The sequence below is a fragment of the Hesperophylax consimilis genome, chromosome 29 (assembly GCF_061612785.1).
Source record: "Hesperophylax consimilis isolate HC1 chromosome 29, BYU_Hcon_1.0, whole genome shotgun sequence".
NCBI lineage: Eukaryota > Metazoa > Arthropoda > Insecta > Trichoptera > Limnephilidae > Hesperophylax > Hesperophylax consimilis.
Genome location: NC_142864.1, coordinates 20,834,237 through 20,846,574, shown reverse-complemented (window position 1 = coordinate 20,846,574; position 12,338 = coordinate 20,834,237). Strand labels below are relative to the sequence as shown.

Here is a 12,338-nt window from a genome sequence, read left to right as displayed (position 1 = left end):
CCGCGTAAACTGATCAATCTGGTGAAACTGACAATGTCCCCAGTAACGTGGAGAGTCAGGGTTGGCAGTGATCTGTCCGAACCATTTGAAGCGCTCTACGGGGTGAGACAAGGAGATGGATTGGCCTGCCTCTTATTTAGCATAGACTTAGAAAAAGTTATTCGTGACTCAGGCATTGGGAAAGAGGAACGATATTTGACAACTCTGTGCAACTATTGGCTTACGCTGATGATATCGACATAATTGCGAAAAATCCCGATGATTTACAAGACGCCTTCATAAATTTTGAAAGCTCTGCCAAAAATATGGGTCCTGTAGTAAACCAGCAGAAGACCAAATACATGGCCGTAGGATGTACCCAACAAACCCCATCTCTCGCATGTGGAAGCCAAAATTTTGAAACGGTACCAAGATTCACATACCTGGGCTCCCTGATAACAAACAATAACAACACTACAGAGGAGATCCAGAAGCGCATCGTGAATGCAAACCGCTGCTATTTCCGCCTACAAAAACAAATAAAATCCAGACTGCTTTCCAGAACCACCAAGGTATTAGTGTACAAAACACTAATTAGACCAGTGCTTACGTACGCAACCGAGGCCTGGGTTCTAACTAAGAAGAATGAGCGAGCACTGGACGTTTTTGAAAGGAAAATTTTGAGGCGCATCTTCGGACCGGTTCTAGAAAATGGATTTATGCGCAGACGTTATAACAATGAGCTCTATACTCTGTTTAAGGAGCTAAACGTCACAAAGTTCATAAAACTGGGAAGACTTCGGTGGCTAGGTCATGTGGAGAGAATGACCGAGCATCAAGAATCAAAGTCCCTGCTGAGCTCAAGACCAATAGGAAGAAGGAGCCTGGGAAGGCCAAGGTTAAGATGGAGCGACAACGTCCTCAAAGATTTGTCTGCCTTGGAGCTTCGAAACTGGAGAGAGCTGGCGCGGGACCGAGATGAGTGAAGGAAGACTCTTGAGGAGGCCAAGACCCACCTGGGGTTGTAGAGCCAAAAGTGATGATGATGATGACAGTCACTTCATCAAAAACATAAATATTACGTGAACACGAATTGTCAACTTCAACAAACTAAAAATCAATTTTTCCTGTTGTCTGGGTCAACTTTTATAGTTCTCTAAGCATTCTATTTTAACATCTACTTACTAGTAGGTCTATGTCAATACTGTATAAGGAACTCCCCCCTCTAACTTCTTCCCGGGATCCTGGTTCTGCCTTGATGGTAAAAGTCTCCACATTAATTCTACCTGAAGAGACAAAACACAATACGTAAATTGATATTCCGAAACGAACAGCGGCTTACATTAAAAATTACGCATACAGTACCATAATAAAACAAATTCTTCTTGTTAAAAAACTTTAAACTAAAATATATTAAAGATACCATTGAAAGCAGAAGCTGGAATTTGAAGAAGAGACTTTAATGTCCAATATTAGTTTGAGACATAAGAAGAATCCGTTTCAGGGGCTGATGCTTTAGGAACGAAGCGACACCCCACAAGAGCGCCCTAGTGAGGTGGCGCATCACAGCGTTTGACGATAAAGCGTTTCTTTCCATCGGCTTACAGACAGCCAATCGCGGACGGGTGGAAGCGTTTAGGGAACTGTTTATGCGTGGCCAATCGCGGACGGGGTGGTAACCGTTTAAAGAGAAAGCGTTTAATAAATAACGCAACAGTTCACGGGCGGCCAATCGTGAACGGGTGGAAGCGTTTCTTTGAATAGTTAACGGGCCACCAATAGAGGACGGGCGGATAACCGTTCAGTGAGAAAGCGTTTAATGAGATGTGTTTCATTACCGGTCGGTGGCTGAGTTGACATCGCGTTTCGAGTCCCATCCAGGAGTAGTATGATCAATTCCTCGACTGACTAAGTCCTCCATCACAACACAAGCAACATTTTCCGCTTACTGTGGTGGTAGTAGGTGATTTTCAAATATTTTCAGGTTATTCGTAACCCGGGAATGTTTTTTTCTTTTAAAAAATAATATAATAATAGAGTATTGCGTAAAGAGGAAGCGATTAACGAGTTAGCGTTTCTTTGCAATCGTATTGTACTCTACTGGAATTATTTCGCGCGGGTTTATTAGATGCATAATTACACGTTTTTTTTAAACGGTTATCCCAAAATCTACAACACTGTTGCAATCGTTTTTGAACGTAAATGCTTAGGAAAAAACTGTTTCGCGTTATTTTACTTATCTCGACTCTCAAGTATCAACAATGATCTCAAGTATCAAGTACGAGCATTGGCTAAATGCCAGACCTTCCGCTTATGCGTTCATTCCAAATACAATTATACACAGTTTTATTTAGATTGCAATGATCTGATAAACATGAAACATTGGCTTTAGGAAGGCTAAATACGTTTTCGACATCGAAAATTACTATAGCTATGGTATATTCCTTATTTTCCAGTCCAATTTTAATCATTTAAATTCAAATTTATTTCTTTTAAATGCTTATTGTTTTACAGCTGTGGGGTCTGCAATAATTTAAACTCCGAGCACACAAACACACACATATTTTTGGCTGGTGAAAAGATTAATTAAACTATCTTTGAAGATAGCCCGTGTGACGGGCATTAGGAGTATCAGAAACAAAGGTGTTGTAATCCATACTGCAACACAAGAAGATCAGGATAAAATACTGAAAACCCCATGTCTAGCAAACTCAGACACTCTAAGCGCTCGATTACCAACAAAACGGCTTCCAAGGGTGATTTTCTTCAACGTTCCTCGTGACCTAACGGACGAGTGCTTCCTAAAAAATGCCTTAGCAGGAGCCCAGGACAAAGCAGGCCTAGATTTCGCAGTAAAAAGTTGCAAGCTAAGTCACCTTGCTGGCGCTCGAACTGGATCAACTTGCCACCGGGTCTTCGAGGTTCCTGCCCACATTCGTCACGTGCTGGTGGAGCAGGGGAAAGTCTTTGTGGACTGGAATGTGTGCCGTGTTCGTGACTTCATTGGACTTACAGTGTGCTCCAAGTGCCAAATGATCGGACATTCCTTCAAGTTTTGCAAGGACCAGCAAAGATGTGGACACTGCGCAGGCGAAGGTCACGCCCGGATAAACTGCCCAAAAGCCGCCGCCGAGCCTGTCTGCGCCACCTGTACAAGATTTGGGAAGCCCGCTGCACATCCGACTGGAGACAAGGACTCCTGCCCGGCCTACAAGGCTGCCCTTGCCAAGGACTTTGCAACTATTGATTATGGCGTCTAATTACATTGAAGAAGATGACGAGGTAGATTACGAAAATACTCATAATTTCTGTGATTGGCTAAAGTTTCATAGCAACTACAATATGGAAAATATTAATATTGTTCAGTTGAATGTTAGATCGATTTATAAATACTGGGATACTTTGAATGTCTACTTAAATACTTGTTGGAAGCATATTCATGTGTTAATGTTATGTGAAACGGCTATAACACCGAATCTTGTCTGTCTGTATAATATTCCTGGATTTAATTGTTACAACTATTGCCGAACTAAAAAATCTGGAGGAGGTATATTGCTATATGTTCGAAATGAATTCACATTTCAACAGAAAACAATAGAAACAAATCATTTTGAATGTGTGCTTGGCTCTATGACACTTCCAAACAAGAGTATTTTAAACATCATAGCAATATACCGCCCCCCCAACTCTAGCCAACCACAATTTCTTAATGAAATATCTGCCATTCTGCATACTATAAGCCCCAAAGAAAATGTTTTACTTATAGGAGATATTAATCTAGACTTGTTAAATTGTCAAAACCCTATTATTATGGAATATGAAAATATAATGTCGGATAATTATTTAATCAAATGTATTTGTGACGTAACTAGAGAAGCAGTTTTAGCAGGAAAAGTTACTCGTACTTGTTTAGACCACATATTTGTCCGATTTAACAGTGGATGTAAACAAAGCGATTCTCTTTCCTCATGTGTATGTAATAATATTACTATAGCGGATCACTTTTTAACTGCAGTTAATATTAAATATAGTGCAAGGAAAGAAGCCCCAGAACACGGGGAAAGAATTTCGTTTTTATCGCAAAACAAAATCGACAAAAACATTCATAATTTTAAGTGGCACTCCTTGCTTGAGGAACAAGATTGCAATATACTATATAGTAAAATTAAAAACAACTTTAAGAATTTGTATGAACAGAGTAAAATCGTTATGAATTATAAACCCAAAAAAAGACCTCTGTCAATAAAACCTTGGATAACTTCTAATATCTTAGAAAACATTAAAAAAAAAGATTCATTGTACAGAAGGTGGAAGAATTTTCCTAGCAATCAATTCTTTGAATTGGAATATAAAACTTTCAGAAATAAGGTGACAAAAGAAATTATTAAATGTAAGTCTACCTTTTTTAACAATAAATTCAAAAATTATTTTGGAAATACAAAAAAAACTTGGGATGAAATAAATAAATTATTAGGACGCAAGTCCAAAAGTAGTTGTGACGAAATAATCTCGAAATATATGTTAAATACGAATAATGAAGAAACCGTAGCAGATAAGTTTGTTGAATATTTTACAAATAGTGTTAACTCTATGATACATAAATGTGATTATTTAGCATCGACCGTCAGGCCGAATGAAGTGCAACATAGTATGTACCTACCCAGAGCTACCTGCCAAGAAATCAATATTATTGTTAGCAAATTAAACAATTCAAAGTCACCAGGGATTGACAACATTCGAATGTTTGACATTAAGACACATATTAATATTTTAGGGCCTGTTATAACACACTTTATCAATTTAATTTTATCGCAAGCAGTAATACCAGATGAACTAAAAAGTAGCATCATTAGGCCAATTTACAAAGGGGGCAAACATACAGATATTCAAAATTATAGGCCAATAAGCATATTGCCAGCCCTAGAAAAAATACTTGAAAAATACATTTCCATAAAACTTAATAAATATCTAGAATCTTTCTCTTTGTTGGATCCCAACCAATATGGATTTCAAAAGAAAAAAAGTACGGAAATGCTGCTTCAGGAATTTTCAAATCACATAAATTATGAATTAAATCTAAAAAAACAAGTTTTGGTTTTATTCATAGATAACTCTAAGGCATTTGATACCATTGATACAAATAAACTATTAGAAACACTGGAGGCAATAGGAATTACAGGAAAGCTGCTAGTTTTATTAAAAAATTTACTAACTGATCGACAAATAAGAGTAAAAATTCTTAAAAAACTTAGCAAAAGAAAATATATCTCAACAGGTGTTGCACAGGGGTCAATTCTAGGGCCAACCCTTTATATTATTTATGTCTCAATTATGAGAAAATTGTTTTCATTTGTTAAACATTTTGTATATGCAGACGATACGGCGCTCGTAATATCGCACGAAGATCTGGTTACTGCAATGAACCTTATGCAACATGATTTTATTGCCCTACTGAAATGGTCGCATGATGCAGGCCTCTTTATAAACGCCAAAAAAACTAAAATTATGCACATCAGATCTCCACACGCCAGATGTAATGTAATTCCTTCATTATATACACACACATTTGACTGCATACATAAAAATGTTGCACAGCCCTGTTCATGTGAAACCATTGATTTTGTCAAAAGTTATGTATATTTGGGTGTTACTATTGACTGCTACATGAAATGGGATGTACAAATTGCTAATGTTTGTAAACGTCTACGAGCTATTGTGGGTAGGATTTACAAAATAAAATATTTCGTGCCTATAAGTACTTTAAAGGTAATCTACTTATCTCTGGCTGAATCCACTATACGTTATGGAATTACTTCTTGGGGACATTCTTGTAAAACTAATATAAGCTATATACAAACATTACAAAACTCCATTATAAAATTGTTAATCCATAAATATGACAATCAACACAGAAGTAACATTAAATTAATATACAAGTCTCTGAATATTTTACCTGTCAGAGGATTATTGTTTTATAATATTGTAAGTCAACATGTTATATTGTCTGATTCATTGTATAGGGAAAGAGTTTGCCATAAACATAACACAAGATTCACTCAAAATGAAGGACTGGTAGTTCCGAAATGTACTAATAAATATGGTGAAAGAACTTTAAACTATATAGTACCCAAAATGTTTAACTTATTACCAATGACAATTAAAAATAATAACATGTATACTGCTAATGTTAAATATAATCTAAGGAAATGGTTATTGGATAATAATGATCTATACTGATGCCCCTGAAATGGAATTCATATTCTTAGAAAATGGAAAAACAATTATTTTGTAATACCTGATTACCTACCTCTATTTATGAAACTATTGATGTACTTGTTGATAATACTAATTTGTTCATACATTTATTTTTACTTGCTTATTTTATAAGACTTTTATGTTTTATGTTGATAATACTAATTTGTTCATACATTTATTTTTACTTGCTTATTATATAAGGCTTTTATGCTGCTATTTAAACTTTTCTGCAATGTAACCAATTTATGTAATTATGTACCGTTCAAATTGTATCTTATGAGTGTATAAATGTTGTCTCTATGTCCCTGCTGACAAACTACACAAGTAGTTTAGCGGGTTTAAATGTGAATAAAAAAAAAAAAAAAAAAAAAAAAAAAGAAGGTAATACTAAACGAAACATTTAGCGTCTTAGCCAAAATAACCAATGGTCAAGTTGGTTAAGACGCTAACCCCGGTAAGACAAGAGATCCTGGGTTCGATTCCTACTTGTGAACGTTATTATTTTTCTGTGTCTTGTCCTGTTTCTTGTTTCGTTAAGATTTATTAATATTATCTTTATTTTATTTTATTTTACTATTATTAGTATTATTTAACCTAACTTAACCTAACCTACTTGTAACGGACGTACTGCTCCGGGCTCGGACGCGGTCGCCCCATATTAAAATTTGTTATTTGCCCTGTTATTAAATTGAATAAACTTCTAGGAATATGTATGTAAAATGTATTTGATCTTGTAATAAATAAAACTTCAGAGCTTGGCTAGATGAATACGGGCAGAGAATTATAGAGTGTGAGAGCTGGTGAAATAAAATGATATTCAATTCGGGCACGATTATGAGAATCGTGCCTAAACGTAGTGAGAACGTTCGGCCACGGCCCGAAGCAAGCGGCCGTGCGCCGTCATAGCGTTACAAATGACCGGTGGTACGCCGTCATTACGTCCCACGGGCACGATTCTGAGGATCGTGCCTAAACAAAGGAAAGCCGTGGTCACGTTCGGCCACGGCCCGAAATTACCGGCCGAGCGGCGGTAAGAGGAGCGGCGGGGCGCCGCCATCGCGTCCTAACACGGCTCTCGGTTCTGAGAATTGAAGAGAAAGAGGGACCCGTGGGAGCGTGGGGCCACCGCCGGCGTCCTATAATACGGGCACAACCCCCTTAGAGAGGCAGATAGCCAGCAACCATCACCAGCTCTACAATTCTCTCTCTGCTCTGCCTTCTACGTCGCTCCGACTTCTGCCTCTACTCGCCTTCTTTACTTCTGCCCCTCGCCTCACACCGGACTACGGACCAGACCCGGACTCAGCGACAAGGACGAGAAGCAGCAATCGGACCAGCTCTACAACGAATACAGAGACGGCTCGTTCTACTCCCCCACGCCACTGAAGGACGACATCTTCCGCCTCCACGGATTGGGATCACCGGCCCTTTCACAGTCTTGTGTGTCTTACTTCTGTCTGATACACTACTTAACCCAGTTAATAAAGTTTTTGTTTCATCACTTTCCATGACTTTATATAACTTTTTAAAGATGTGATGACAAAAAGTTGTTTCTGAATATTAATTACTTTACAGGTTGGAAATAGGATTTTGTATATTTCAAACATTTTTCGAATACTTAATATGTCCAAACTGTCCAAATATTCCTGTTTTGATGTAGGTACTTCTCAATAGTGAAATTCAACTCTAGCGAAGGAGTCTTAAGTCCTTTAATCTTTTCTGTCTTCTCTGCTCTTTTGTGGCCGTTCTTCCATTTAGCCGGAAATCGCGCTGGGCCATTCGACGTTTTACGTGTTGCATGGAAGTAATAAATACGTTTGTACAATATATATCCAATGTCCCGCATTAAAATGTTTTGCAAACTTTACAACGTATTTCCCTAGTCTTCTGCCAATTGAATTTTCAATTATTTTTCTGTCGGCTTCAAATCATTCAGTATATTTTTACCATCAGATAAACTGTAAAAGATATTACTAATTTTAACTGGGTCTGCCTGACTCAAGTGTTCAGAACACTAAGTGGCATGTGCAGGGACCTTTGATCGACTTCGCTGCGTGAATATTATCTCTTTTGTTGATAAATTCATGTCCGGTCTCTCTAAACTGTTTTTATTTTATTTATTCCATGTTTGTGGTTTTGATTTACGTTTCCTTGTCAAAGTTCGTTTATTTAGTGCCACTAGTCTCACAATGTCCTTATCAACGGGAAAAATTATCGTATCATTTAAACTAACAACGGCTTTGTCATCATCGGTTATTGCAATTATATCAAAGTTCAAAATCCTTTTAACTTTGTCAACTCTGTAACAAACAAAAAATAAATCATTGGTAATACTTTACGTTAATTTATTTAAGGGATATATGAAAAATTAAATTACCTATAATACAACTAATTACTAATATTTCCTACCTATATTGTAAACTAGGAGGGTTGTCCAAAGATTAAAGACCGTTTTCGTTTCACTTTTTGAGTAGTGGAGAAAGGTTCTTGATCCCTCTGTCATAACAATCTCCCGCCACGGTCCGCAACCAGCTTGACACCTCTTCCTTGACATGAAACGTTTTCTGACCAAATATATCTTTAGGTGACGGGAGAGACGAAAATCACGGGATGCCAGGTCAGGGCTAAAAGTCGGATGGCCAAGGACACTTAAAAATGAAACGCGAAAAGAAAGTGATCTTACTAAACTGAACAGATCAACCATTCAGGCTTCGGAAGGACATTACTAGCCACAGACATCATATTCCATTATAGCCTCTGAAGGACAGATATGACCAGGGTGTCAATACATTATAAAAGTATTTCTATATTTTTTTTATATAATGCGCAGATGTGTGATATGTTCGTTATTGTCATACATAAAGATAGTTGCCAATAAAAATGTGCGGTGAAAAAATGAAGACAATGTTGGTAGTTCTTATTCGAAGTATGATAAAGTTAAAAGTGACCGAGGGGGATAGGGTCCCATTAGCTCAGTTGGTAGAGCGGTGTCCCGGAAAGACAAGGGTCCTGGGTTCGAGTCCTAGATGTGACCGTATCCTTTTCTGATTTTTCTGTTTCAGATTTTCGTTTAGAAATCGCTAATATTGTCTTCAATAATTACATAAATAAGTATTCTTCACAGTTTGTGTCAAATATTTATGCATTATTACATGGATAAAATTTTCAGTCCATGATTATGAATTTCATTTTTTCATGGACAATAAAAAAATAAATATAATGGACAGTGCAAATGAAAGTTAAAAAAAATATTTTTTATTATATTAACAGTATAAAAAACGACGTGTCAATTTTATTACTTATTAGATACACAAAAGGAATATGTTTTGTAAATATCGAATTATTACAAAATTATGGACGTTATTTTATTATTTATTAACTTTCAAAAATACAGTTAAGTCCCGTTAAATCGATTGATATCCGTTTGTCAACGGGTTCTTTTAACAATTACTTTTTAAATAAATATACAATTTTAACAAGTACATAAAATATACACATAATTACATTAGTACAAAAAATTCTTTCACATAACCATTTTTGTAACATACATTTCCTTCTGTGAGTCAATTCACAGCTTTTTAATGAGTTTGATAACATGTTGTAAATTATTGGAACGAGGTATTCTAGAGTTCTTTGACCGTATCTATTCAGGTATCTGGGAACTACAAGTCCATCGTTTGCAATTAGTCTTGTATTATGAACATGTGTCACAATTTTATTATGTTCAGATTGAGATGTATGCTGACTCGCAATTTTAAGCCACAATAAAGCACGAACAGATAATACATTTACAGAATTGTATAGTAATGACTTTGGTACGTCATGTCTTTGTTCGTATTTAGTTTTGTTTAATAATAATTTTACCAAAGAATATTGTACATTTTGGACTGAAAGAAGATTTTGAATGTCCCCATGAAGTTATTTCATATCTTATTAGGGATTCCATATCTTATTGTTTCGAGTCAAAATGTACTGGTAAGATTTTTTGTAAACATTTTCATACTTGATATTAAAAAGGATTTTTTTTTAAATGCAAATATTTGAAATATATTTGAATCTAGTTTCTAAAATAGTATTTCTTTTAACGACAACTTAAAAAAATAAGTAATATGTTGCACATTTTAGATACCTCGGGAGCATTCAGAAATTCCGTGAAAATTCACCATGTCGTTGGGACTTGTTGATATAAATATTTAAAAACCTTTAAATATTTTTAAAAGTGTTTAACACAGTTTTTAAGCTATTTACTTCAGCGTGAGTATTTTATCTGAGAGAGGTACTCAGACATGACTTAACGCAATAATATTATTGTATTCAAATAAAAAGAAGTTTGAGATAGGCGAAACCTGGTTTGCTGTCATTTATTAATTCAATAAAAGTGATCATTACAAAGCGTGTTTTATGACATCTAGAGGTATCAGGATAGTTTTTTTTAATTGTTGTGATTACACTTGCAGGGGTTATCAGTTCAGTGGAGTTGTATGTAGTGTTGCTTGACTTCCTATGGCCAGACGATGCTCTCTATCCACGACAAGTATGGCGCCACGCGCGTGGTCACCATGACGTCACAGTTGGCGAAGGAGTGAAAGGCGATCAGCATGTGAGTACACGAGACCCGCTCCTTGTTGTATCGGGTGAGCGCCCCACCAAAGGCGCCCTGAGAAATTAAAAAAATCATTTTACCACACACAATTATTTGATACATGTTTTCCTCAGGTTTCTTCTACCAAAACACTCTCTAAACACTCCTGGCACTATTAAGAACAAACTTTTAAATCGTCAGCGAAATCTGTATAGTAACGCGTATGGTACAAACAAACAAATTCAATATTTATAGATATGTAGATATCAGTAGGTTCGGGATGAGGGGTTGGTCGGTTACTATATCGAGTGACCATTGACGACACGTGAAAAAAAATTGTTTGGTTGTGAAAAAAAAATCAACAAAAAAGTCCCCGGATTCCAAAATTTCATTATTTTTTTTTACTCCAAATAATGTCAGGAATCATTGGTTTAAGTAAGTCAAGTACGTCGCCTAACACCCGTATAGATATAGATTATACATTTTTTAAATGTTTTTTACCATCTCGAAAAACGCCGTTCTTTTTTATTTTTTGTTAGCTTTAGGTAGGCGACACATTACGCTACACGCATCATGGCTTAGCCTATTTCAGCATATCGCTCGCCATACACTGTTATCCCCAATCGGGTCTGGTTGTTAGGGCGAGGAGACGAAGAAGAGAAAGGTTGATAAATACCTTGCTCTTTAGATATGGTTAAAGCCACTTAAAACAATGTTTTGATTGGCTCCAGATAGTTAGGGACAGTTGAGACAGATTGATACCTTACCTCACACCTGTAGGAGGGCCCCTTGGCGGTGCTGCAGATGTGCTCCGACTCCTTGACCCCCTGAGGGATCTCGGAGCGGGTTTCGTACTTCTGTCTGCACTCCTCGTTGGGCACCTTCCTCATCGCCTTCTGCAATACAACGACAACAACTCCATTCATTATCCCAAGATTGATACAGATTTAACACAAAACTGAAGTATCCAATTGCTTCTCTACACGGGGCTAGTATTTAGTCGAGTAGTTAGTGGTAGCTAAAGCTAGAGAGAGTGTTGGCGATTATTGAAACCGTTAGTAATTTCTTCAACCGAGGAGAGTAGAGTGGCCCGATCGAAAGCCTCGTTAAAGTTTTCCTCTGACCTCTCTAGCTAGACTCTTGACCCTAACGCCTCGTATTACTCCTGGACACACTGACTCCCAGATTCCTACCCACTCCTTATTCCTTTTTCCTTCCCAGAACTCCCTTCCGCACAGCATCCCCCAAAATGACATAGGCCCTGAGGGAAAATATTTTCTTCAGGATCTCCTGTATGGAATTAATCTTTTTAAAGGTCACAACGACTAAACACTGGCATCGTTGACCTCAAAGTTGTTCATGATAGAATTTCGATAGGTATGTGAAAATATTTTGTCGATTTCACCAGAAGTAAGGAAAACATGACCTTACTTCCAGCACGCTATCACCACGCAACATACTTACATCGATTTGGGCAATTTCGAAGTTTGACCCAAATCCTACGGGACAAGTCCTTCCCAAG

At 37.0% G+C, this 12,338-nt stretch overlaps 1 protein-coding gene across 1 annotated transcript in view; it reads right to left on the bottom strand.

Annotated features, from left to right (window-relative positions):
• Positions 1-10,563: 10,563 nt before the first annotated feature.
• Positions 10,564-12,338, bottom strand: part of LOC149409978 (serine protease snk-like) — a 33,004-nt gene continuing 31,229 nt past the window's right edge. The window contains exons 8-9 of the mRNA XM_089649365.1: positions 11,584-11,712; positions 10,564-10,891 (exon numbers count right to left, since the gene is read on the bottom strand). Coding sequence (XP_089505491.1) covers positions 10,736-10,891; positions 11,584-11,712 — 285 coding nt within the window. The 3' untranslated portion in view covers positions 10,564-10,735. The remainder of the gene's footprint in view (positions 10,892-11,583; positions 11,713-12,338) is intronic.